Source organism: Canis lupus, chromosome 19, assembly GCF_048164855.1.
Source record: "Canis lupus baileyi chromosome 19, mCanLup2.hap1, whole genome shotgun sequence".
In the NCBI taxonomy this organism is placed as follows: Eukaryota; Metazoa; Chordata; class Mammalia; order Carnivora; family Canidae; genus Canis; species Canis lupus.
The window spans coordinates 36,358,048-36,385,818 of NC_132856.1; the positions used below are offsets into that span (position 1 = coordinate 36,358,048).

The following is a 27,771-nucleotide window of genomic DNA, read 5'->3' on the forward strand; positions in this document are numbered from 1 at the left end:
GAGGAGCACCAGACCCAACTCTTTTCAGAGAACAGGGAAATCACAGGACACCGCCCCACATGAGGTCAGAATGCAAGGTGGATTGCTGAGTATGGACACAGTGGTTCCTGATGGTGGTGGTGGAGCGAGGGCAGGGAGGTCACAGCTTCATTGGAAGCCGATTAACAAGACAGCTCCGTCAAACTGGACTTCAGCCAGGCTGGTTGGTGGGGCCGATTCTGCTGGTATTCCTGTTTGGGGCTTAGTGGAGTGAACTCAGAAGCTTTCGGGAAAGACTCTTTCCACTTAAAGTATGCTTTGTATGGAGAGGCTCAGGAGGAAAGTGTGGGCACACTTGGAGAACTAGGGAGACACCTTTTAAAAACTAGTTTTGTCCTTATCTCTAGGGAGATAAAGTATGGTCGTTAAGCCTCTGTTACTTAGAGTCAGATTACCAGGGTTCATACCCCGGGGTTTGGACACAAAAACAGCTTGAGTTTATAGAAATTGTGACCTCTTTGAACCCTTCCTCTTTTCCGTATCATGCAGATAATAATAGGATTTACCTTATGAAGTAGTAAGGACGAAACACATCAATGAATATTAAGAGTTCAAGCAGGCTGGCATCTGGCACATAGTAAGAGCTCCAACAATGTTACCAGCGATTATTACTATTACTCATTATTATGACAGGCATTTATCAGCCTCATACTTATGAGCTGTATCACACAGACACTACAGATAATCGTATGACACAGTTCTCTTCTTTTCCTGGACCCCTGCCCCTACCCTCCTGAGGCAACTCATTTGTCTCCAGATTTAACCCAGGAACTCAGGGACCTAGTATTGAAATAATCACAACAGCTATTGCCACGGCCAGAGGCTGGACCAAAAAGCCTTTGGAACATTACCCCAATTGTCAGAACACCTTAATATATTCCATTTTACAGGTGAGAAAATCGAGGCTCAGAAGGGGAAGTGACCATGCAGTCAGCAAGAGGCAGAGCTGGTATTCAGATCTGATTTTTTGACCCTAATGTCCCTTAAAACTAAAAGAAGAAAGAAGAAGAAAGAAGAAAGAAGAAGAAGAAGAAGAAGAAGAAGAAGAAGAAGGAAGAAGAAATGAACAAACGAAAAGCATCTATTGAGACCCCCCAAAAGCATCATTGATGATAAAAATAAAGAGGGCTCTCAGTGAGGGAGCACAGCACTAGGAGAGCTTGAGTCAGTCCAGTGTCCAAACACGTCCTCGAACCTGAAGGGAGCCCCTGTCCCCCCCACCAGCCCGGTGGCTGGGGCATCACAATGTGATGTACTACGTTGACTGTGGCCATGTGGTGGTGAGGAAGCCCCCGGCCCCCTTCCGGCTCCTTTGTCCCGTTTAGTGCTCCATCTGTGGGCCCCTCGCAGGCAGCCTGGCTGGTCTTGACTCTGAGGTGAAGGAGTAAACATCTTGGGGTGCTTTATTAGTTTATTTCAGAAGATGGAGCCTGTTTGTCCCTGGGGCCCATCCCTCTTTTATGGCCTCCAGCCCTCCTTAACAAATTCTAGTGACTGGAGAGAAAACCGCTTTCTACGGTGGATCATTAAAACACCACCATAAACCCAGGGCCATAAAATATTATTTGCCAGGCATAAAAGGGGGGTAGATTTTCCCAGAATGACAACCCAGGCCCTCTTTCTCCCACTGGGAAAGGCGGCACAGGGATGCGATCGTTCATAAATTCCTTATCTTGCGCTCCGTTTTGTGAACTAACCCTGTTGGGAGAGCAGCCAAGAATATTGATTTATTTGTTCCACGGACTCAAAAGCATTTTTAATGAGTGGAGCGTCGTGATGCCTTGCCAGCGTGTCTGCAGATGACTCAATCTGAGTGCACACACCCAGATGCACACGGGCTGCAAGGGGAGTTCGACAGACTGGGGGTCTACGGAACAAGAACCTTTAGGTGAAATTGGCGGGGGGCGCATGGGTTTCCCTCCTTTCAATCTGCTCACCTCCTAGCCGGGTCCATCAATACCCTGAGAGGTACTGGCTCTTACAATGGAGCCTGGTTTTCCAGAGAAGCACCCCTGGACTGAAGGCTTAGAGTGGATTTCTAGTTGGTTCCCTGTGACATCTTTCTCTGGAAATAATCCTTTCATCCATTCACGCATTCATCTGGTCATTGAACAAATATCTTGGAGCCCCTACTAGGTGCCACGCGGTGCTCTGAGTGCTAGTGTCCGAGCCGAGAAAGATACTGTTACGGAGCTTACTGCATCGGTGTGGGGTGAAACCCGAGCGCACCCATTATTAGTCTGTTCAGATAAAATTCACAATCCCATATCTGAAGTCTTTGGGGCCAGATCAGTCAGAGATTTCAGAACTTTTTGGAATGATGAAATGGGGGCATATAATTATTTAGTTTGCAAATGGCTCCGGTGACATCTGTAGAAGTACCCAGTAACTCAGTGCTGTTCATATTTCTTCAATGAAAAGTGTGACTATTCACCGCAACGGGAATAAATCAAGACTATAAACGGTCTTGTCACATGAGGTCCGGTTCTGCCACTAAAGGAGTCTGAAAACTTCTGTTTTCAGAGCTGCTTTTTGAAGAGCGCATATGGAGTGCCTGGTAAGTGACCCACGCTGAGTACTCCATGACCCTCGCTGTCCTTTCTTGCCACGTGCCTGATTTTCAAGGTCATCCATTTCCTTTTCACTGCACCCCTGCCACAGGTCATTATATTTCTCTGTCTTGTTTGTGTGTGTGTGTGTGTGTGTGTGTGTTTATATGTGTATTTAAGAGGATCTTGAGGCACTGAGAGGCTAAATGACTTGTCCGAGATCTGACAGCTAGAAAATAGCCCAGGAGGACTGGAACTTCAGAGTCTGCCCTCAACCACTACCTAACACCACCTTCCTCTAGACGAAAGACAGCAAAGCAGGAAATAAGAACATTTGAGGCTGTGTCTACATAAGCAACAGCAACCAGGGAAAAGCAGGCAAAAATCCAGATAATCCCGAGTTTGGCAGATTTTAGAAAAAGGTGTGTGTTGGGTAGCCAGTGTTTCTGGACAGACTATAGGGGTGGGAGCAAGTTAACAGCCCTTCTCTTTTAGCAAGAAGATCATCTCTGTGGGCTCAGGGACACTCAGGCATGGAGCCGCTCCTGCACCCTTGGAGAGCTCCATTCTTGAACAAGACATGTCCTGCCACTTCCCAGGCCCTTCACGTGTGAGCCCCGCGGGCTGAACTGCTGCCCCTGGGCATCGCTGGGTTGCCCTCCCAGGAGACACAAGCGCTCCTCTGGCCAGGTGGACCTCGGAAGGCAGTTGCTGGTCAAAGCCAAAAAGCAAGAGAGGGAGCTGCAGAGGGGCCCGCCAAGGGGCGGTTCTGCAGGCACAGACCCCCGCACACTTAGACCCTCCCCTCCAACTGGCAGATCTCAGACTAGATTGGAAAAGTGGAAAATGCCCACAGGTCATCATTAAGTGGTCAAGGCCTAAAGAATGTGAGGAGACATGGGACTCCTGAGATGAAGGGGAGATGTTTCAAGAGCAGCTTTGATGACCTTGGGCTCCCCTCCTTAAGGTTTCCTGCACCCCTGGCTACAGAAAGCAAGGCCAGAGGGAGAAAGCTATCTCTTGCTGGTCCTGGGAAGCCCACGCTGCCATTTGGGGGCGCATAGCAAAAGGAGGCCAGGGCCAGGGAGGAGTCCCCTCAGCCGAGACAAGTAAGGTCCAGGAAGGGGCTGCGAAGGGTGGGACAGGATCTCTGGGAGCCTTTCCCCCACCCCGCACGACCTGGGGTGGTTCCATTGGAAGAACAAAACAAAACAGCCACCCCCAAAGTACCCAGGCCGAGGAGTTTTCGCCTTAAGGTCAAGTGCATGCTGCTGGATGGCGGAAATTGAATCCCGTGTGTGTGTGTGTGTGTGTGTGTGTGTGTGTGTGTGTGTGTGTGTGTCCCCTCCACCTCACATGTCTGGAAGATGGGGAGGAAGGAGAACAAGAGTTGTGCTCCAGTCTGAGGCATGGTTTGGGAGTGGCGTCCCTGTCCTGCAGGACTTGGGGGGGCACACATCCCCCAACCGCGTCCCTGCAGGGACAACCACAGGTGTCTGCAAGTGTCTAGAAGTTCCAGCGCCTGGAATCGGGTTTTGCGGAGGTTTTGCGGAACTTCGCAAGCTTCTCACCTGGGGGCACCCGCCTAGATCCACCGCGCAGCACCACACGTCGCGTCCGGGTGCGCTGGGTCGCAGCCAGGGGCTGAATCGCGCCCCAGGACCCAAACCTACTGCCCTGGGGCGGTGCAGGGTGTGCGCGTCTCCCCTGTTGTCCGGCCCCGGGCTTAGGGACCCTCCCTCAGGGGTGAGGACGGGGTGGAGGTCCTCCCAGAGGTTCGGTGCTCGGGCAGCGGCCCCCCCCCCGGCAGCCCCCAGTAGGAGCAGCCCGGGACAGGCAAGCCAAGGGGTGCAGACCGGGAAGTTGGGGTTCAGCCTCCCGAGGGTCTGCGGCTTTGGACGATCGCAGACAGCGGGGCGGCGGGCGGGCAGCGGCTGCGGAGTGCACCTCTCCCTTCCAGCAGATGCCTGGGGGATGGGGCGCCCAGAGAAGGGGGCTCGAGCAGGGAGCCTACTCCACCCCCCCTGCACCCCAGCCGTGGTACGGCTTTAAAATCCTGCGGAGTTTGTCATAGGCCGGCCTCACCACGCATGCGCATAGGCGAAGTTGAGTTTTTTTTTTTTCTCTTTCTTTTCTCCCCCCTTCCCTCTCTTTCCAGCCGCCTTTGGTTCTGCAACTTAAAAAAAAAAAAAAAGAAAAAAAAATTTTTTTTTTTTTTTTGAACAGCAGGGGAAAGCGGAGTCCGGAGAGAGGGAGAGAGTGAGGCGGTTGGCTAGGAGGGCCGGGGGGTGGGGGGTCGCGGTCCCCGCGGTCCCCGCGGTCGGTCAGTCTGTCTGGCGGGCGCAGGATCGCGTGGAAGGCTGCAGCGAGCTCCGGGGCGCCGCCTCCGCCGCCCAGAGTCCGCTTCGGGGCGGCCGCCGCCGAGCCAGCTCCTCCCGCCGCCGCCGCCTGCTCGCCCGCCCGCCCGCCCTCGGCCCCGGCGCCAAGCGAGGAGGTGGGCGGCCGCGCCGGCCATGGAGCGCCGCAGCTGAGCCGCCGCCGCGGGGCCCCGGGCCCTCGCCCCTCCCCAGCCCGCGCCCGGGGCGCCCCGCGCCTGGGAAGGCGGGGAAAGACGGGGACTAACCCGGAGAGAGAGAGGAGGGAGCGGGGAGGGGGGAGCCCGCGCCTCCCCTGGGGCCGTCGCCCACCGCCCGCCGCCCCCGAAGCCGCCGCGCGCCGAGCTTTCGAGGGACGACTCTGCACCCATTTCGCGCCCCTCCTCTTATTTTTTATTTTTATTTCTTTTGCCAAAACCCTAAAATGAAAGGACAAAAGTTGGCGCTGACTCTCGTAGTCCGGATGGCGACTTGTGCGTTTCCAGCGGCATCTCCCGGAGAAAAAGCCGTGCGCGCCTGATTGTTCCGTGGCCCCAAAGCTCCAGTGTGTGTGTGTGCGTGCGTGTGCGTGGGGGGGGGGGGCGGGTGTGTATCTGTGTGTGTACACAGACGTCCGCACACTCACTCGCGGCCGCAGGAGCAGCGCCGGGAAGCAGACGCTTCGGCCCCAGACTCGGAGAGGAGGAGCTGCAGCGCAGGAGGCGTGAGCCGCGGGGAGTTCGGCACGATCCGCCGTGTGAATGGACCGGGGGCACCTGGGCGCGCGGATCGCCCCCGCCCCCGCCCCGGGCCAGCGCTGAGGACTGGGGCATTTTTTTCACCCTCTTGTGAAGAATTTTTTTTTTTTTATTATTTGTTGTAAAGTCTTTTGCACAATCACGCCCACATTTGGGGTTGGAAAGCCCTAATTACCGCCGTCGCTGATGGACGTTGGAGAGGGAGCGCCTCGCCGCGGAACAGTCGCCTGCACGCCCTCGCCGGACCCGCGGCTCCCTCGTTGCGCGCCGGCCCGGCTCTGCCCCTGCGGCCGGCCCGCGGGCTCCGGCGCCCCCTCGGCCCCCGGGCGCACCCCGGCGCTGCTGCGGCTCGGGCCCCCGGGCTCGGGCGCCAGGGACCGCTTCGCCACCGATTTCCTGCGCCTGCCGGACGCGCCCCGGAGGAGCCCGCCGCTCCGCGCCGGATCGTCCCCCCGGGCTTAACCCGGCCGCTCCGCTCGGATTCCTCGGCTGCCCTCGCTCCGGTGGCGACTTCCTCCCCGCGGCCGCGTCCCCTCCCCCTCGCCATGAAGGTAGGTGTTCTGCGCGCTGCCGACGCTCGCCACTTTTTTTTTTTTCCTCCCCTCTTTGCATTTTTTCTTTTGGAAGTTAACTGGACCCCCCCCCCCAGCACGCACACGCACACACACACACACACACACACACACACACACCCCTCTCCCTATACCTCCATCTCTCCTACCGCCTCCAGGAGCTGAACTCCATAGCCGAGCTGGCAGGGACCCCCATCCCTTCGCCCACCGCCCCCCTCGCGCACCGCCTGCGTCTCTCGGGACACCTCTCCTCCCGCTAAAAGTCACTGCAGACCTAGACTTTGGAGAAAAAGGGAGGATAAGCAAGGGCAGAACCCCCGAGAGCGGTTCACAGATGATCTTCTTTTTGCCCGGAGGAACACCAGTGTCATTTACTAGGTATATTTCAGGAACAGGATAATGATTCAATTCAACAAATATTTATGAAGCGCCCACTGCGCGGGCACCGAGAGGGTGTGTGGCCGGGGCTCGGGAAGGGGAGGAGGACTCCCTGGCTGGGAGACCGGGCAGCAGGAGCCGACACCCCGGAGCGGTGCACCGCCCCCCTCTTCCCCGGTGCTCTGCGGCGGGAGGCCAGGTTGCAGCGCTGCGGGCCGTGTGCCTTTAAGAGCGCCTGGTGGGGGGCCAGCGCGCACCCCGGCGCGGGAGCCGGGTCGCGTTATTAGCATTATTAGCCGCCACTGGTGAGCTCGGCCCGGGGCCCGGGCGGTGGGGGCGGGGAGCGCTGGCAGCGGTGGCTCCAATCCGTCCGCCGGGAGAGCGCGCCCCGGCCCCCTGCGCCGAATCCGCCGCGTCCTTTGGAAACATTTGGGCCTCCGCTTTGGGAGAGCGGGCGAGGGGGGGGGGGGCAGTTTGTGAACTCTTGTTTGTTTTAATTGTCAGTTGTATGTTAAAGCCGAGTCACACACTCCGAGGGTCACCGGGAGTTCACTTTTGCGAGAAGTTAACATTTCTTCCTGCAATATAACTTGTTATTTTCCAAACAACTTCTCCGTCCTCCGAGCTTCGGTCCTTATTTCTACTCTTCTTGATCGTCTCTCATTTTACTTTAATAGAACGGTGAAGGTTGGAACTGGGATTAAGGGGTTTCCTAAAACAAACAAAATTCCTGCACGCCTTCCCAAAAAAGTCAAAAAAAAAAAAAAAAAAAAAGAACCCCAAACCTGGAGACCCCGCGGCCTTGTTTTACTTTCCCAATTCCAGTTTGGCGTCGGGGCCCCTTCTCCTCTCCCGTTTTTAAATGGACAACCCGCTGATGAGAAGCCCCCTGGAGCCAGGGGTGGGATCGCACCTCCTCAGCCCCTGCTCTCCCGCCGGAGCTCACCGCTGCTCCAACCTGATATGGAGATTTCGTTTGTATACAGCGTCTGCCAGGGGAGCTCCGAGGGGGCAATGCTGAGAGCGCGCGAGCGGTGGAGACGCGGTGGAAACTGTGTCCGAGTGCGTAAATCCGTGCCCTCCGTGTTGTTGGGGGGGGGGCCAAGGGGACGAAAGGGTCAGTTGTTCTCGGGCATTGGGCTTGCCAGCCCTAATCCCGCCGGGCCCACAAAGGAGGCCCCTCTCCTGGAGGACTGGGCCGGGTGTCCCAGGCCTTTGCCTTTCCTCCCCCGAGCGCCCCGGCGCACAAGGGGTTAGCGCCGTGCGCTCGGAGCTCAGCTCTTCCCGCTGCCTTTCCATCCTCGCCGTGCGGTGCCGGCTGCCCCCTGTTGGCCGCCTCGAGGTAGGGCGCCTGGGAGTCTTGCTTGGGGCGGGCGGTCAGCTGCTCGCCTCTCCCTCCCACCTCTGGCTCAGCTCGTCCTTCCCGACCCCCAGGCCCTCCTCTCCCGGGAGGGCCCCTCCGAGGCCCCCGGAGGACAAGCTGCACTGCGCGGCCGCCGCAATACAGAAGGGGCAGGGGTCCGACCCAGCAAACGGGGCCCCGGCGAGTGGAAGGAAGGGCTTACCTCCTCCCCAGGGCGTAGGAACAGGAGCGTCGCCCTAGGAGGCCTAGGGTACGGCCTCGGCGCTCCCACCCGTGCTGTCTGTGGGAGACGAGTGTTGCTTTCTCTTTCTCGGCCTCAATTTCTCCTTCTATTAAAAAGTGGAGTTGAAACTGCCTCTGGACGGGGGGTGGGTTGAACTGATCTTTAATTTTCTTTCTCCTTCACTTTGCTCTTCCTCTGGCTGGAGCTGAGAGCCTGTCTTTGGAGTTAGCCTGTGTGAGGAAGGTGTAAGTGGTTGTGTGTGTGTGTCTGTGTGTGTGTGTGTCAGAGAGAGAAATAAAGTCTTGACGTCTGAAGAGACTTGTCTGGGGATGGAAGTGGGGGAGATAGGGAACAAAACCCGGCTCGGACACCATTCTTCCTTTGGAGACTCCCTTGTTTCCCGACCTGCTGTTCAGTCCTGAGCCCAGGCAATCCTTGCATTGATCTGGGCACAAGGAGCTCTCTCCACCTTAGAACTCTGTCTCTCTCCCAAAGCCCCCCCCACCCCCCAACACACAAACAACACATAGGCAGCGCTGTAGACACAACAAAGCAGTGAGGGGCAGCCTCAGTCCCCCTGAGCCCAAGCTGGAGGCTTAGGGACGCCCTACCTCCTGGTCTGTTCCCCAAAAGCGAACCTCCCTCCCATCGGTGGCCCCAAGCTCATCCTCATCCGCTCGGCTTCTCTGCTGGCACTTCCTGCGGCAGGGCATCCCAGTTTTGTGGTTGCAGCCTTTATCTCCCACAATTTTCTCTGTTACTGTTACTCTTCTTTGGAGAGAGATCAGAGTGGGGAAAACAGTTTATTTCCCACCAAGAGCAGAGATTCTTGCAGTTTCCTATCCTTTTAGCCACCGTGATGAGCCCAGGTCGAACTCATTTTTGATTCCTTAGCTGGTCTCGCTCTTCATTTCCATTCTCCCAGACTTGGGGGGGACCCTGGACGCAAAAAAGCCTAGTGGAAGGGGATGACCAGACTGAATGAGGTGTAGTACCAGTGAGTGAGGGTCAAGAATCTTCTTCCTGCCTTTGTGGAATTTCTCTTTAGGGGCCAGGGGGCTGAGGACTTGGGTGCAGCCTGCGCGCTCGGAGGCTTTCTGTGGCCTGGGAACCTCCTCCAACCAGAGTGATGGATTCCTCTCTTTCACCCCTCATCACCCTCAGTCCGCACCCCAATTGATGAAGGTTTTAGAACACCTTCAATCCACTGTGAAGGCTTTGTTGGAGAAACAGAATCCGCATCACTGCGTAGAGCTGCTCCGGCTTTGGAAACAGGGCGCTCCACTGCCCTACCCCCACCTCACCCCTCCCCTGCGCTAGAACCGCTCAAGTGCCCGCAATCCTCCTCCCCATCGCCTGCTGGGAACAGATCGTCAGGATCCCTACCTAAGTGGGCTTCTCGTGGCCCTGAAAGTGTTCGAAAACATTTAGCCCGTTCTTTGGTAAACTCAGCTTCTGCCCAGAACTTTTATTTCCACACACTCCCCTGTGTGACCATTCCAGGAGAGGTCTCATTTCATACCGTCTTTTCGGATCGGATCTCTTGGTGAACAGGCAGGGGTGTTTACCCTACAGAGTCTAAGTATTATTTATTAGGGAGTTCGCTGTGAGTTCTTTCAGCCCTTCAGACTTGTGGGGCCTTTTGGGGGGTTGCACGGGGATTGGAGCGGGAAGAGGGCCAAGGTGTTTCCGGGCAAGCACGCGGGGTTAAGTGGAGACGCGACTCGAAGGGCTCTCCTGCAGGATCCCCTTTGGGACGCCCCTGGCCTACCCCCAGTCTGGAGCTGGGGAGACCTGCGTCTGGGAGACCCAGCGGCCCACTCCCAGTTAGGAACGGGCGGACTCTCCCCGGGGTCATCGGGCCCAAAGTCGGTTCGGTTTGTGTGGCTTCGCCTCTAACAAAGAGATCCGCTGTAATCCGCCGAATCTGTTATCAATTTCTCCGCCGCCCGCGCCCCGCCCCGCGCGCCCCGCCCGTCGGGAAGCTCTGAAAGTGCGCGCGGCCAGCGGCAGCCTTCCCCGCCGGCGTCTCGGAAGCACGTCGGTGCGTGTGTGTCTGTGAATGCGTTTGAGTGTGTGAACGTGCAGCAGTGTGGTTGCGAGTGTGCGTGTGCGCGCGCGGCCCTGGCCGCCGAGGGGGAGAGTCGACTTTGCAGCCTGGGCCGCGCGCGAAGGCAGACCTCGCAGCGCACCCCCTCCCCTGGAGGAAACTTGACACTTCGGGCGGGGGTGGGGAGGGAGACCGAGCCTCCTCTCTCCGAGGCTGGGGAAACCCCAGGTTTCTACTCTCCGGGATGCGCCCCTCGCCTTGCGGCGTTTGGAGAAGGAGTGGGCCCAGGGCTCGGAGCCCTGGTTAGCGGGCGCGGGGACCGCACAAGCATTTCCTCTTGGAGAAGCCCGGAGCTCCCCTGGTCAAGGAGACCGCGGGCACGGGGGAGCCGTGGCACGCTCCTGGGCCCCAGCGCGCTTTCACGGCTGCCTGGGTCCCCTCAGCCCCTTCGCCCGCGCACGTTCCAGGCTCCTCTGCCGCCGGGAGGAGGCTCACCTTTCTCCCCCCCCGTCCCCCCCGCCGGAGAAAGGGGCTCCCTCGGGGGCTGCGGGCGGCGCAGCGCGGCCGGGTCACATTGATCAGAAACGTAAAAGGGGATTTTTTGGAAACCCGCTCCTCCCACCCGCACGCGCCACGGCCTCGCGCCCCCGCCGCCTACAGGTGGAGAAGTCCCCAGTGGGGAGGCACGGCCGCGAAAGCTTCCAGGGCCACCACCCCCTGCCCCTGGAAGCCCTCGCGGCGGGAGGCTGCGCCGCCGCGGCCCTTTGCGCCTTGGAACCCAGGGGCTCCGCGGCCGCGCGGGAGCCTGCGCATCCCCGGCCCCGCCGAGGGCGGACTCGCGCGCGCTGCGGCCTCTCCCTGCGCCCGCGCCGTTCCGGGCTCACCGAACCGCGTGTGAGCTGGGCCGGCCGGTGCGCCGAGGTGCTGCACGGCCAGACCCGCAGCGCCGCGATGGCCAAGGGGCCGCGACCCCAGACCCCGGACCTAAGGAAACGAGCCCCCCTTGGCTTCCTGTCCTCTTTCCCCGTGGCAGCTGTCAGGAGTGGGGGCAGCCGGGGGGCGGGAGTGACATGAGAAACCAGAATTCGCGGGAGGCCAGGGAAGGGATCCTGGATCCTCTCCCGGGACAGCGGGGGCTCGGACTCCTTTCTTCCCTCCGGGGTGCTGTCCCTTCTCTGGGGGGTACACTGGCTCGGAGGACGAGGCCTCAGGCAGGGGAGAGGGCACTGTTTTCCCGCTTCCTTGGTTGGGAGAGCACATCTCTCTCGTTATCCCCGGTGCCCCCCGTCTCCAACCCCACCCCAATCTGGTGGAACAGTGTCCTAAGGAAACCCAGGCTGCCCTCCCGCCCCTCCCCACACCCTCTGGAAGCGGCTTCCCCCCCAGAGCGGCCTGTAAACTGATTAGGAAACATACGCTGTTAATTCCGAGCTGCATTTCCCAGCTGGGCACTCGCGCGCGCGCCGCTCCCCGGGGCCTCGCCCCCCACCCCTGCCCTTCCCTCCCGCGTCCTGCCCCCTCCCCACCCCCACCCACCCCCACCCCACCCCCGCGCCGGCCACCCCGCCTCCTCCGCAGCCGCCGGCGGCGTGCTCCACTCGCCTTCGCGCTCCTCTCGCCCATGGAATTAATTCCGGCTCCACTTGTTGCTCGGCCCAGGTCGGGGAGCGGACGCGGGTGGCTGCGGGTTCCCGAGTGAATTCCCGAGCGGGGACCCCGCAGAGCGCGCACTAGAGGGGAGCAGGGGGTGCGGGAAGCGGCCGAGCAGGAGAGAGGCAGCGCTTGGCACCGGGGCTTTGGCTCCACAGCATTGGGACATGTTTGTAATCGCTGGCGAGCCCCGCGCGCAGGATCCCAGCGAAATCAGATTTCCTGGTGAGGTTGCGTGGGTGGATTAATTTGGAAAAAGAAACTGCCTATATCTTGCCATCAAAAAACTCAACGGAGGAGAAGCGCAGTCAATCAACAGTAAACTTAAGAGACCCCGGATGCTTCCGTTGTTTAAACTTGTATGCTCGAAAATTATCTGAGAGGCAATAAACATCTGCTCCTTTCTTCCCTCTCCAGAAGTCGATTGGAATATTAAGGCCAGGAGTTGCTTTGGGGACGGCTGGAAGTGCAATGTCTTCCAAGTTCTTCCTAATGGCTTTGGCCATATTTTTCTCCTTCGCCCAGGTTGTAATAGAAGCCAATTCTTGGTGGTAAGTTCCTTCTAAGTACATATGCTTTGTTTTATTTTATTTCTTTTTTTTAAGAAAAGATTCATGTGTACGATGCTGCAGTATTTAAAGCAGAATCATGAGTTTGAGTGCCTTTAATACAGACGTGCCTAATATGATTTGTTTGTATATCTGGAAATCGGATTTTTTTTTAAGTTGTTAATATCGTCAGGCTTAATCTGTAGCTCCGTAGGGAATGCGACCCTATAAATCTACACCTTTTTCTATGAGGCCCTTGTTCGGATGTCTGCTTGTAGTACATCATGTAATAAAAGGGGACCGAAATTCACGTCTCTAATAATTGTGAGCCTATCTATAAAGTTTACTTTTTGCCACCTCGAGGTAGTAAAAGTCAGCTCCAGCTTTTATTTTTGGTCATTGTGGTTACTAACCTTCGGGGTCTGAGGTAGGCAGAGTGTTCTAGGAAGACAGCTACACTGCAAGTGGGCGAGGACTGGGGCTTGAAATCTGATCAAAAGGAGGTGAACGTGAAGTAGTCAACCGTCCCTAAGTGAGCGTTTCTCCCTGGTTAGGGGCCCGTGTAGACAGACTGCAGTATATCCAGAGGATTATTTTTGACGGTGTTCTGGATATTTTTTTCCCCTGTAAATGAACAGTGTTTTTCTGACTGTCAAACATGACTTGTATTCACTGGATACCCTGTCTTGGGTCTCTCACAATCACATAAGGAGCCCTTTTAAAATGTCCAGAGAACATGGTGGATTTTCTGCAGCCTCTATACTTGTCTCCCTGTTCTTCCATCGGTCAGAGGGAGCTGCTATCTCCTCCCCGTGTCTAATTGTGTCTACTTTCGGCATTCATACGTTTCCAAGGCACATCGGTCCAATTTGTGGGGCAAAGTGAGTCACTTTCTCTCATGTCAGAGGCCCGTCCCCAAAAACCGCCATTCCCCCCTCTTCTGAGTGATTTCGGAAATATTGGTTCAGGTATATGGCAATGAGGGCAAAGAAGGGAGTGAAAACCTAACTGGGGAGCCAGATGGCGGGGTGGGGACTACACAATACCTCCGTTTTCTGAGTGCAGTTGAAACAGAGAAGTTTTATGAAGCCCTTCTCATACTTTGTCATGAGGACAAGCAGGAGAGAAAAAGCATCTGTGTGCTTAAAACTATGTATTGCTGACATGCTTTCAGGGGGCCTACCTCAAGAGTTCACGTAAATCTTGAATGCACATCTCCCCCCTCCCCTTTTTAGGTCGCTAGGTATGAATAACCCTGTTCAGATGTCAGAAGTATATATCATAGGAGCGCAGCCTCTCTGCAGCCAGCTGGCAGGACTTTCTCAAGGACAGAAGAAACTGTGCCACTTGTATCAGGACCACATGCAGTACATTGGAGAAGGCGCAAAGACGGGCATCAAAGAGTGCCAGTATCAATTCCGGCATCGGAGGTGGAACTGCAGCACCGTGGATAACACCTCCGTTTTTGGCAGGGTCATGCAGATAGGTAGGAAACCATTTAACATATTTTTAAATACGGATCAAGTGTTCTCCTGAAGAAAGAGAAAAAGAAAAAAAAGGGGGGGGGGGGCTTCAGTGTGTACTTACAAGCTTGATAAGGAGGGAATCTCCCAGCAGGCTGACGGCTGGGGAACGTTAGTCACTACAACTACTTGCGCGTTAATTCCTGTTCCCACACCTTGATTATAATAAGTTTTGGGCTGCTTTAACCAAATGAGAAGGGAAGCATCAGAGACACCTTCGTTTTTCCAAACACTCAATTTTTCTTAAAAGCATTTTGTTTAGAAGAGAAGCAGAACGCTTAATTTGGTTTCTCAAAAGGAGGTGAGGAAAGATGAGTCATTTATATCCTTTTAAGCTTCAAAACTCTTTTTAACGGTTAGAAGTTTCTTAAGCCACAATTCAAATGGCCCACGCATCAAACTAAATACTGTCATCTTTCGAATGTTGGCTATGTTGGAAGTGAATAAGGTTTTAATTTTCCTAATATAGATATTTCCTGAGGCCATAGAGATATATATGTTAAAACTTTATTTTTAGTCCCAGAAAGAATTTTAATTAGAAGTGATCCAATTTACGTTGCGATTTTGGCAATTGATATAAAAAGCACATGCCTCAGATCTCAGCCTAGAAACTAAAAAAAAAAAAAAAAAAAACAACTTAAATGTATTGCTCACAGTCAGATTCTTTATGTTAAACGTATCCTTGAACTTGTTATTCCGTGCAGGGAGGAGGTGGCATTAAAATGGGGCTAAAGGCAAAGAATTTGGAAAATCAGTTTGCCTCTGGTTTGGCTTAATAGCATAGGATACTATCTGACAGATGTGATCCTATGTGTGTTTTCTAGTGAGAATGTTTTAGGTCCATTTAGTTTTATGCAAACAAGCCCTTATAATTAATATGACCGCGGTGATTCCTAAAATAAGAAGCCATTTATCAAAGCAATTAACTGTTTAGACTGACTGAAGATAAAAAAGTTGGCTTAATATCCGTCACGGATGGATAAAATGCTTTTTTAAAAACCCTGAAAAGTGCATTCATTGAGAACAAAAAAGAGTTGTCAGTGGATGTTTGAGCCAAGCGACTTCATATACTAAAATAATACAGGACTGGAAGCCATTCCTCTAATTGAATGGCAAAATGGTCTGCAGCCCTCAGCCTGGCAGTTTCATAGGGCTTTGTCCTTCCTGTTAATGATTAAAATGTGCTAATGTATATACTGGGATCTGAATCCAGGAGTTGAGCGGCAGGAACACAGGAGCTTTCCCTGAACGAGGACTGCCCTATGTAGTTAACTGGGGGTGGTGGAGATTCCCTTCTGCACTGTGATATTGTGAGTAAGCTCAAAACTTTTTCTTTTTTTTTTTAGCTGTATCAGAATGGTAAGTTGTCAGCTTTCCCTTCTCACCTTTGCGTTATATATTCCCCCTAAGCTCCTTTCCTCTCAAACTAAGGGAGCATTTTTTCACATGTATATGAGTTTGCAAAAGCCATACATTTTTTTTTTATGGTAACCAGGAGGCAAAATACCCATTGGAACAGTTTTTCTGTGTAGTGACTCGAACACAACTTTGATTTAAGGTCCTCTTCATTTGTAGCCTCTTTTGGGCCAAAATGTTCAGAATAAGCTATCATTTGCTAAGTGGATTTGAGTTCTGCTAGAGATTTATTTAAAATGTGGTCCAAGATTCAAAGAGCCTGCTTCCTCAGGGAACAAGCAGAACCTTTGGTACAAAGGCTTATATTTAATTGTCCCTTGCAAATACAGTGTCTGGTCCTCAGCTGTGTGGTACTCCCGTCTGGGTTGGTGGCAAGTGGGTGGGAGTAAAACCTCCTGGCAGCCTCCAAGGGAGCCCTGCTACATACTACCATCAAGTTAGCTGATATCCTGGGCATCTGAGAGCGCCCACCATCCTCCTTTGCCAAAGGTCCCCCAGGTTCTGGGGTCAGGAAGCTGCTGCTGGGCTTTTGGTGGAACACGGATGGGGCCTTCTCTTCTATTTATTTAAAAAAAGAGACGGAGAGAAGGAAAACCAGAGTAGAGTTTTGTGGAAGGGAAACATAGACCCAACCCCAACAGTGGGAAATTTACTTGGCTTTCAGTTTTCTATTTAAGAGTCTGTTTGAAGAGAAGGAGCTAAGGGAAAATTTAAAACACCTTTGATGCTTAAAGGGGTGTGTGTGTGTATGCGTGCGTGTGTGCGTGCATGCGTACCCTTATGCACACCGGCGCTAACGCCCACTCCAGAGCACTTAGTATGCCAGGGACCCGAGCGCAGTTTGTGCCCGTGAGAATCTGACCCTGTGATGGGGCCAGTGTCTGAGAAACTCAGGCTGCCACTTCCATCCCTCTTTAACTCATTTTTTCTAGGGTGCCAGTTGCCTGGGAGGCACTGTACACAATTGGCTGGTGAAGGGCCCACTCTTCATTTTGGAAACTTCTCATTTTTCATCACGCTAACCTTTCCTCCAGCTTTTGTCTACGTCCCTTCTTTGTCTCCACACTGTGAAAAGATATATAAGAAAGGCTCCATTTTTAAGGGGTGTGAGGATCCAAATAGATGTAGATTTCGCAGGAAGGAAACCTAACTGAACCAGCAGTATTCCATACAGCATGGTTGTGTCCACAGGCTACTCGCCAAAGAGCACTTTTCAAACTGACGTTTTCTCTGCAGTGACAAAGTGGCTTAAGAGATTTCCACCAGGTTTGTGTTCCAGGGTAAAAAAGGAAATGCTCAAGGTAGACTCATTAGGAAAAAAAAAAAAATGCATTATTGGATTTTGTATAAAAGCCCTTTTATGCACGATCTACTCACAGGACAGTGCCTTAGGTTCTTCTAGCTCCAGAGGATGGTTTATCTGTTTTCCTCTCGCTACTGCCTTATTCTACAAGTCTCCCATCCAGGACCACATTTTCTGTCCTATCAGTGTTGATCCTCAAATAACTCCCTTTAGAATCTTTCTGCTCACCTCATTTCTCTCCACTCTCTGATGGGCTCTGCCTCTCTAATTTGAGCTAGCTAGATAGAAGACCCCTTAGGAACTCTCTGGATCTTCCTGCCAACCACCAGCACGCTCCTCAAATCATTCATTTTTTAAATTGTGGGAGGGTAGGTCTGTGGTAACTGGGAACCTTCACCGTTCCTGGAAGGAGGAATCACAAATGTCTGTGGATTGAAGTATAGAGCTCAAGTCCCAGGAAGGGCAGCCTGCTGGATTCTGGAATTGGCATAGGCATCCTCCTCAGGCTGACCTTTCTAGTTGGGGCTGAGTCCTGTTGTCAGCTGTTCTTCTGCTGGACCACCCCCTCCCTCCCCCGCTAAAAAAAAAAGATGGTCAGCAAGCTCTTTAAGGGTTGGAGAAACTTCTGATATAGGGATTTCAGCACTAAAAGCGGCCTTTTTCTCCCTCCTGGACATCTAGTTCAATAGTCTTATTTTTATAGTTGAAGAAAGTGAGGCCCCTGTGCCCCAGCATACCCCTCAGGCCCAGCTTCAGCCCACCCCGGGTGGGGGGGGGGTTAACCCTTTCTCTCTGGCACCGCTACATTTTTATCAAGTGGCTTCTTGTTACCCATAGAAGTGTCTCCAAGTACGCGTGAAAGTTAAAGTAGACTATGATGATGAAAAAAAAAAAAAAAGTAGACTATGATGGTCTCCATTTTCCCTCTGACAAATGGGACTACAGGAAGTAGACATTACAAGTTTGGGGAAAGAGAAGACTCTTCTTTTCCCCTTAGATTGTGCTTTCTTCCTGCTTGCGATTGATTCTAACAGTTTGAGGCAGAGGCTCTGCGAGGGGGGCAGGTGGGTGGCTGGGTTGCAGAAGTAGCCTCTAAGGCAGCAGGCTGCTTTACAAGTCCACTGCCATCTTCTTGAATAAGTATCAGGCCAAAGCAACTTGGGATGTAAGAAGAGGCCAAGCTTCGCTCTGATACCCCAGGAACAGGGCGCCGCCTTCAGCCCAGGGCGTGATCCTGGAGTCCCAGGATGGAGTCCCACAGCAGGCTCCCAGCTTGGAGGCTGCTCCTCCCTCTGCCTGTGTCTCTGTCTCTCTCTCTCTCGCTCTCTGTCTGTAATAAATAAATAAATAAAAATCTTAAAAAAAAAACTAAAAGAAAAAAAAAAAGATTAGAAAGGGGAGGTCAGGGGCCTGGCCCTGCGTGGTGATGGAGCAGGGGGAGCCAGGCCCCAGGTCCCCGCCCTGGCCTGAGACTCCAGGCCTGGCCACTTCTGCGGCCCTGCCCGAGCTAACTCAGAATGACCCCAAACGTTCAAATCAGTGTCAGGAAGTCTCCCCACATTCTGTTCGCCCTCAATGGCTTCTTTCATGTGCAGTTTTGGGAAGGAAGTTTCCAGGACTTTGGAGGAGCTGGAGGCAAAGCCAGGCTGGCGCTCGCCCGCGCGGGGCTCTGGCTCCTCGGGGTCAGAGTGGAGACGCCAGGGGTCCCGGGCGCCGCGCACCTGCCGGGGGCGGGCGGGGCGGGGCGGGGCGGGGCGGGCGCCCGGTGACCCCGCGTCCCGCCCGCAGGCAGCCGCGAGACGGCCTTCACGTACGCGGTGAGCGCCGCGGGGGTGGTGAACGCCATGAGCCGCGCGTGCCGCGAGGGCGAGCTCTCCACCTGCGGCTGCAGCCGGGCCGCGCGCCCCAAGGACCTGCCGCGGGACTGGCTGTGGGGCGGCTGCGGGGACAACATCGACTACGGCTACCGCTTCGCCAAGGAGTTCGTGGACGCGCGCGAGCGGGAGCGCATCCACGCCAAGGGCTCGTACGAGAGCGCGCGCATCCTCATGAACCTGCACAACAACGAGGCCGGCCGCAGGGTGAGTCGGGGCACCTGCGGCCCGGGGGCACCTGCGGCGGGCGGGGGGGGGGGGTCCCGCGCCGCCCCGCCCGCGAAGGTGCGCCTGATGCTGCCTGACAAGGAGCTTTCTGGGCCCCTGTCCTTAGTCCCCAGTGCAACTGGGCAGCTCAGCTCAGAGACAAAGATGTGCATAAAGGTCGCCCTCCCCCCTGGGACGTGTGTGTGGCTGCGCTTCCCCTGGGGCGACGGAGCTCCCTACCCCGGGGGGTGCCCAGTGGGGGGACCCGGCCTTCCCCGGACTCTCCGACCCCCTCGCTTGGTTCCTCCTTGCCTCCTCCCCTGGCATTAGAGAGCAGGCCTGAGGGTTTTGTTTTGTTTAAGGCGCTTCTCTAGGAAAACGACAGCAATTTTATAGGTCTGCCCATCAAGGCCGATCGAGGGTGGCTCTGGACAGAAGAGAGGGTCACTCAGAAGGGCCCAGAGAGCCCAGCTTCGCAAGCCTGGTCACCAGCCTTCTGGGGCCACTCTTTCCTTCCCCTGGTGGGAAGCTTCTCCACAATAGTTAAAAAGACCCTTTTTTCCCTGCGGTTAAACACATGGCACTTTATGGCTGCTTTAAAATGAAGGGGTGAAACTTTTCTTAACTTTGGCAGCATTGAAAACCAGGGTCATTATTTTTTCACAGAACCCAAGGTAGGTGCCAGGAACTTTCTGGTCAGAGATTTCACTCTTCTGTATTTTGGGGTGAGGAAAAGGGAAGATAATCACAGAGTAAAATATAGAGGACTGGGAGGAGCCTTAGAACCCTCTAACCACACACCCTCATTTTTAAAGCTTGGGAAACTGAGGCCCTAGAGAACTGCTTCATGGCCATGGAGGAAAATTGATGGATTGAGATACAGGCCCAGGCACGTTTTTATTAAACTCATGCGTCACAGCTCAAAGGTAAAGGGCTATCAGCTTTGGAATGAAAGAAATCTAAGTTAAGATCCAATTCTGTGCCTTTCTAGGTGTGAGCCTCAGTTTCCACGTTTCCACATCTGTTGGATGGCCATGGCATTAACTATCACTCCGAGTTATAGGAGGACTGACTGGGATCATAGAGGAGGTGGATCCAGACAGAGTTGCCAGTGCTTGACCATCTCTCACCAGTAAAATAAGAATAGTTCAGTCCAAGGGTGGAGTTTAGTGTCAGCCTGTAGTAAGTGCTTGATAAATCCTAACTGAATTGTGAGACATGCAGAAGTTAGGGAACAGAGAAGTCGAAGATGATCTAGACGATTCCGGCTAGCCCAGCTTCTCACATTGATGGTAAACGTTGGAGGTGTTGGGGAAGGACTAAACTGGGCAGATTTTTTTGCCCCTGGTGGCCTGAGGGGTCAGATTATTGCTCCAGAGGGAGCGTGGCCTCTCCTTTCTCAAGCCTCCCATTGCTGTCTCTCCCCGTGGCAGCTGACCAAGGCCACATAATGGGCATGTCAGCCCCACGCTCTGTGGGAGCCCATAAAGCTTGGCCCTGTCCTCACAGGGGACACATCACATTACTCTGTGCATACAGTGTGCCCAGTGCCTTAGACCAGAAGTGCCTCCAGGACAGAGATGTGGTTGGCTCTTCTGGGCCCCACTGTGCCCATGTTGGGTACTTTCATCCATGTAGGGGATTTCTTTGACTCCTCTCATGAGGAGAAATGATCTGGGGCCTGGCAACCAAGGAGAGACAGTCAAGGGATTTCCAAGTAGAGAACGGGGGTTTTGGAGAGTTGGAAAAGCACCTTTAATATTATCAGAATTTCGTTTAACATCTACATTTTTGAAAAGTGAGTGAGCTCTTTTTGTAGGTTTTATTATTTGAGCAGTGAGCTGAGCTTGGATTCTGACAGATGAGGTTACATGTAGAAGATAGTTTTTCTCCAGGACAGTGGGGGTGGAGAGGACGAAATCGGGACACTGTGCCAGGAAATCCTATTAGAATCGCCTTGGGGCATTAGCTTTTTATTTTCCTCAAAGGGGAGCAAAGGTTAAATACATTTGCAAAACCCTTCTGCACATTAGCTGAGTGCCTGAAACTCTTTATGCCAAGGGAGTACATTGTGCCCCCCACACTTTTGAAAAAAAAAAAAAAAAAAAGCCCCTTATGAATCTTTAGAGGACAAAGGTGGCTATTTGGTGTGGTGTTCAGAATGGAAGGAGCCTTCTAGATCACTCCAGGCTCCAGGGTCCTGAGAGGCCCCCTGCAGCATGCCAGCACTACGCCGACTCTGGAGGGTGACCAGCACAGGAACTGTGGGCAGTGGGGACTATAAATAGGCGGCCACCACCTCCCAGGCTGCTGGGCACAGTGCCATGAGGTCAGGCCAGTGGGCACTGCAGCTGGGAGGCCAGGGTGACCTGGTGAGAGCCCAGGATCGGCACCCAGATGCCGTGGGCTCATCACCTTGGAGAAAGAGCAGATTCATTGATTGCATGCCCTATGCCAAGCACTTTCCTTTTATCCCCTAATTTTATCCTTTTAACAATATTGTGAGGTTGGCGCCATTACATTACAGTTCCCCTTCACAGATAGAGGAGGCTCTGAGAAGTGAGGCCCGTTGCCGGAATTCAGGGGCACAGTTAGGACAGCACGCTATCAGCCTAGCTCCTGTGCAGATGCTCTCATCTAGGCAGCGGGGAGTAGAGTTGGGGACTGTGCAGGAAGTAGGAGTGAGAGCACCTGAGATCCAGGCCTGGTTTCCCCACATTCTAGTTGTGTGGCCTTTGCAGGCCAGTTTTCCTCTCTGTGCCACTATGGCATCATCTAATCCATTATGGTGTTATTTAGGAGGATTCAAGGAGGTAAATAGTATCAAGGCTCTGATGGCAGTGCCTGGCACACAGCAGTAATAACTGATTAATATTGGAACCCTGATCCCACTTGGGCTGGACACCCTCTCCACCCTCCCACTTACCAACCAGCTGGGTGCCCACGGGCAAGTGACTGAGCATGAGCTTGCAGCCCAGTTGCCTGGGTTCAAATCGTGGCACCCCTACCTTCCAGTGGCTGGGTAAGTAAGTCAACTCTATATAGGCCTCACTTTTCTTCTCTGTGAAATGGGCACACACTAGCTAGCACTTCTCCCAGAGGCTGGCTGAGGGGATTAATCCAGGTGATGGAGGAGAGAATTGTGAGTAATCTATGGGGTGAGCATTCAGGATGTCTAAATTAGTTGCTGTAACATTTTCTTGGAAAAGCAGCAGCAACCAGAGTGGTCTCCTGTTCCCATTTAAGAAAGCGGGTTGTTTAGCCCGACGGAGTGTAAGAGTGAGGGGCCCAGAGCCTGTTTATTTTTGTAGACTCTGTAGAGAAGGCGACAGCACCTTCTGGTGGCACAGGGTATAGGCCAGGCCCTGGCGGGGCCGGGTGACCACGGCTCCACGGGGAAGGTGGAGCGGAGCTTTGGTAACCTGCCACCGCCTGGGCCCTGGCTCCTGCCCCGATGGCGCGTCCGCTGACTGTCCCATCTCCCCACAGACAGTGTACAACCTGGCCGACGTGGCCTGCAAGTGCCACGGGGTGTCGGGCTCGTGTAGCCTCAAGACGTGCTGGCTGCAGCTGGCCGACTTCCGCAAGGTGGGCGACGCCCTGAAGGAGAAGTACGACAGCGCAGCGGCCATGCGGCTCAACAGCCGGGGCAAGCTGGTGCAGGTCAACAGCCGCTTCAACTCGCCCACCACGCAGGACCTGGTCTACATCGACCCCAGCCCCGACTACTGCGTGCGCAACGAGAGCACCGGCTCGCTGGGCACGCAGGGCCGCCTGTGCAACAAGACGTCCGAGGGCATGGACGGCTGCGAGCTCATGTGCTGCGGCCGCGGCTACGACCAGTTCAAGACCGTGCAGACGGAGCGCTGCCACTGCAAGTTCCACTGGTGCTGCTACGTCAAGTGCAAGAAGTGCACGGAGATCGTGGACCAGTTCGTGTGCAAATAGTGGGCGCCCGCCGCCCGCCTGTCACCCAGCCCCGCTCCCAGGACCCACTTATTTATAGAAAGTACAGTGATTCTGGTTTTTTTTTTTTTTTTAATATTGTTTTATTTTCCCCTGAGAATTGCAACCGGAACCATTTTTTTTTTCTGTTCCCATCTAAGAACTCTGTGGTTTATTATTAATATTATAATTATTATTTGGCAATAATGGGGGTGGGTGGGAACCAAGACAAATATTTATTTTGTGCATCTTTGAAAAGGTAAGACAAGACTTCTTTGGATGGTGTAGGATGAGGGGGGATTACATGTACCCTGTGTGCACATCTAGAAGGGAAAGGAAATATGCTTTCTTTTTCTCAACTGCGGGGTCAAATACAGGACAGGTAGCATCCAGCTGGAAGGGGGTGGTACAAATCTATGCATGATTCAGCTTCTGTGACCAAAATGAATTGTAAATGCTCTGGGGAGAGTCGAGAGATCTTGAGAAACAAACAGAAAAATGAGACCCCACCCCATCCTTCCCTAGGGGCTGCCAGCCCGAAACATTTTCAAAATGGTAATTTAAAAAATAACAGCGAGAATCTCACATCCCTCGAAGATAGGTCATTTGTGTCATTTTCATCAAATGTTTTACCTGCAGATGGTCCTGTACTAGTAGCTACTGAAAACTTGGGGAACAGGGAGGAAAGCCCCGGAAGGTAAAAACAACCTTAAAAATGCCTCTATCAAGATACCGATTTGATTCTGTTACAGGAATTAGGTGATCAGATTGGAAAAGGATCCCCAAATGATTCCGGGTACTAGACTTTTTTTGTTTGCAGAGAGGCGGGGAGGTTGGCTTGAACAGAAAAAGAAAAATATACTGTAATTTTCTTAGGGATGCTTGGTTAATAAATGATAATGATGAAAATAATAAGCGAATTCCGTTCACAGATCCTCAGCCCAGACAACAAAGTAACTGCGTGCAGGTCGGCCGCTGCATCAGAGCAGAAGCCCTGTGTGAGGGGAGAAAAGTGAAATCGGCCCTCCCCCTCGCCCCCAAGTCCTCTCTGATTCCTCCTTGCCTTTGCTGCGATGTGATGCTGGCCACGTTGCCAAACGGCAGCTCCACTGGGTCCCCTTTGATTGTGGGACAGGAAATGAATCATTACAAGCTCCACTTGGGAAACAGTTTGCTACTTAGGGATTTTTTTTCCCCCTAAAACTTTTATTTTGAGGAGCAGTAGTTTTAAATGTTTTAATGACATTACACGGCTAACAGAGTTCCCAGAGGTGTTGCAGCGTTTCATTCTCGTGATCCTGTGTGTAGACTATCCACTCCAGCTTTTCCTATTATACTGCAGGTATACCCTAAGACTGTTCCTAGTGTACTTGAACAGTTGCATTTATAAGGGGGGGGATGTGGTTTAATGGTGCCTGATATCTCAAAGTCTTTTGTACATAACATATATATATATACACACATCTATATATAAATATAAATATAATTATATCTCAGCGCAGCCAGTGATCTGTAGTTTACCCTGGGGTTATTTCTTGGTCTAGAGCATTGTTGTCCTTCATTGCAACCCAATTGGGATTTTTTCCAAAAGGTTTCCAGGTTGAGCTTGGGCTGTGGCCCCGATGCGATCACACTAGGAGCATCACGAAGCAGACTTGTTTTTTCCGAGGAATCTGGAAGGTCTTAACTGATAATGCATGTTGGTTTGAAGATTTCTTTTATCATCCCTGCGCCACCCCCTTTTCTCTAACCTCCGTTTCTGTACGCTTTCCAGAAAGGGCATTACTCATTTGTCATAGACATAGGAATGAAGAGAGATTCAGAACTCAGAAACATTGTCAACATTTCCATTTCCTTGGTTCATTTTGTAGAGTGGAAACCAGTGCCTCTTAGATCTGCTAGTACCAGTATTGAGTCTGTGAGGAAAATGGAGCTCACGACATACATAGTTTATAAAAATTTTTTTTTTTTTTTTTTAAAGCAAAGGACACCTCTTTCCTAAAAGTGCCATCAAACGTGTTCTTATCTCAGACTTACGCTGTTTTAAAAGTTTGGAAAGATACATATCTCCTGCAACCCTCCTAGGCTCGGTGGCCTTCATGATCACCTCTGCCACCTGTGGCTCTTTAATTTATTGCACGAAGATATTCACGTCCTCTCAGTTGCAGTGCATTGCAAGCAGAAGATCTTGAAATTAAAAAGCACTAATTAGTTTAAAATGTCACTTTTTTGGTTTTTATTATACAAAAACCATGAAGTAATTTTTTTTTATTTGCTAAACCAGATTTTGTTCCTTTTTAGTGATTCATGTTTATGAAGAGAGTTGAGTTTAACAATCCTAGTTTTTAAAAGAAACTATTTAATGTAAGATATTCTACTTGTCATTCAGATATTATGTATATCTTCTATGGCCCTATTCTGTACTTTTAATGTACATATTTCTTGTCTTGCGTGATTTGTATATTTCACTGGTTTAAAAAACAAACATTGAAAGGCTTATGCCAAATGGAAGATAGAATATAAAATAAAACGTTACTTGTATATTGGTAAGTGGTTTCAATTGTCCTTCAGATACTTCATGTGGAGGTTTTTTGAGAAACCATGAGGGATAGTTTAGAGTGACTACACGTCAGAATAACAGAAGAGTAGAGAGTTTTACCAAAACCAAACTTTGGAAGCTTCAAAAGATTTCTATATGTAACGGAACAAAAGGGGAATTCTCTTTCCTATATATGTTCCTCAAAAAAAAAAAAAAATCAAGCAGATGGCTTAAAGCTGGTTATAGGATTGCTCACATTCTTTTAGCATTATGCATGTAACTTAATTGTTTTAGAGCGTGTTGCTGTTGTAACATCTCCGAGAAGAACTGAAAAGGCACATGCTTTTATCCATGACCAGTATTTTAGTCCAAAAGTCTATTTGTGTTTACCACTGCATCTGTTGCACCTCTCTGTTTGAAGTTACTATGGACGTATTGTCTCTATGCCCCTTTGAAAGTACTTCTATGAAAAGCAAGCCTCAGTCTGGAGAGAATGAAACTCATTGGAAACTAAAAGGTTCGTTGTGTTAAGTGCAATTAATATGAGTTCTTGTGCTTTCTGAAAATGTACACCGAAATCTGGCCAGCGCCGCACAGCCCAGATTGATACGTTAGCCCTTTGCTTTTTTCTTTCCGGATAACCTTGTAACATATTGAAACCTTTTAAGGATGCCAAGAATGCATTATTCCACAAAAAAACAGTAGACCAACATATAGAGTGTTTAAAATAGCATTTCTGGGCAAATTCAAACGCTTGTGGTTCTAGGACTCACATCTGTTTCAGTTTTTCCTCAGTTGTATATTGACCAGTGTTCTTTATTGCAAAAACATATACTTCATTTAGGAGCGTCAGCATATTTTTCCTTCTCATCCTGGAGTGCATTCAAGATCTTCCCAATACAGGAAAATTAACAAAAAATTTATATATAGGCAGCGGCAAACAGAGCCATGTTCAAAATAGTAATTATGGGCTCAAGTAAAAAAGGAAGACTGTTTTAGGTTTTAGTCCGATTTATCTGTTCAGTTCTTCGAGCTGCTGACCTCCTGAGACTGGCACTGGATATGTTTTAGTAGCCTCCCCAAACCCTTTTCACGTATGATTTTGCCTGTACCAATTTTCAATTTGTTTTTGTAAAGCATTATTGAAGCCACTGGAATTATAAAAAATGACGCTCTAGCAGGATGAGTTCTCCAAATGAGAGACTGGTACTGGCTGACTCCAAAAGGTCATTAGCAAAAACGGTCCCCAAAGACTGAGTGGTGCATAATATAAATAGAGACAGATAGAAAAGGTACTTCTAACTTGAAGCATATATATAATGCAAATATGCACCAAGGCATAGGTCTAAGATACCGCATTATCACTGTAAAGTATACTTTTAAAATATTTATTTTTTTAAAAAAAGTATTCTTTAGTCTCCCCTGTCTCTATGGAATGGGGAAAACCAGATGCCATGTTTTGAAAGATGATAAAATAAGTTTTTAATACAGGAAACATTTGGCAATGTAGGAATTAAAACTTAGGAAATGAATCTTCTGATTTACCTGTTTGCACAAACTTTACACTTAAACCTGATGATTGGATAATTTATTTTAGTGAAACATCTTGTTAGCCAACTGGAAAAAAAATGGATGTAGAATGATTAAAGGTTGGTATGATTTTTTTTAAAGCAAAAAATGTATCAATTTGAATTTAGAAGATTTCATTAAAATGCTGTCTCAGTATTTCAAAAGCAGAAAAGAAATGAGGAAAATTGCCGCTTAGATCAGTTTTATATGCAGTGTACAATTTGCTGGGCTAGAAATGAGATAAAGATTATTTATTTTTGTTCATACCTTGTACTTTTCTATTAAAATCATTTTATGAAATTGGCGCAGTCATGTGTGTGTTTAGCAGAGATGGTGTTCATGGCCATCAAAGTTGGATGTGGGCACAGAGTACAATGATGGCTTAGGGCATCCAGAAAAAGAAATTCACGTTTCATGCATATGCGTGACATTTTGGTTGAATTTTGAGGGTTTAATTTGTATCTAATGCTCATTTTTCTTTTGCCGGATGCTCACCTTGAGTTCTTATTCATTCTGCTGCTGTTAATGTAAAAGGGTCATTCTTGGAGATTATCGTTGAGTGTGGGAACTGAGCATAGTGACATGGGGTTATGACGAAATTCCAGGGCAAGAGAAGAAAGACTAGGATTTGAGGAGAGAGAGAGAAAATAATGTTCGAAATAAACAGACTGAATCACCTGAAATACTCTGCTGGTTACTTTTTGCATGTTGCACGGTTGCCAGCCAGGTGTCTAGAACTTCAACACTGTTGGTGTTTGGGGCTGGGAAATTCTTTATTTTGGGAGTTTCTCCCGTGTGGCAGAGGTTTAACAGCATCCCTGGCCTGTAACCACTAGATGCCAGCAGTACCCCCCCCCCCCAATTCGTGACAACCGAAAATGTCTCCAGATGTTGCAGAATGTGTCCAGGGA

The 27,771-nt window shown here is 51.4% G+C and overlaps 1 protein-coding gene across 7 annotated transcripts in view; it reads left to right on the forward strand.

Annotated features, from left to right (window-relative positions):
- WNT5A (Wnt family member 5A) overlaps positions 1-27,160 on the forward strand; it is a 34,263-nt gene extending 7,103 nt beyond the window's left edge. For 4 of the 7 annotated variants that reach the window (XM_072785837.1, XM_072785838.1, XM_072785840.1 and 1 more), the window contains 4 exons: positions 12,354-12,487; positions 13,720-13,970; positions 18,515-18,807; positions 22,297-27,160. In XM_072785837.1, coding sequence (XP_072641938.1) covers positions 12,408-12,487; positions 13,720-13,970; positions 18,515-18,807; positions 22,297-22,755 — 1,083 coding nt within the window. In that variant the 5' untranslated portion in view covers positions 12,354-12,407 and the 3' untranslated portion in view covers positions 22,756-27,160. Of the gene's footprint in view, positions 1-5,170; positions 6,252-6,525; positions 6,651-11,834; positions 11,946-12,353; positions 12,488-13,719; positions 13,971-18,514; positions 18,808-22,296 lie in introns of those variants that run through there. The other 3 variants (XM_072785836.1, XM_072785841.1, XM_072785842.1) reach the window with 3 other exon arrangements.
- Positions 27,161-27,771: the final 611 nt, after the last annotated feature.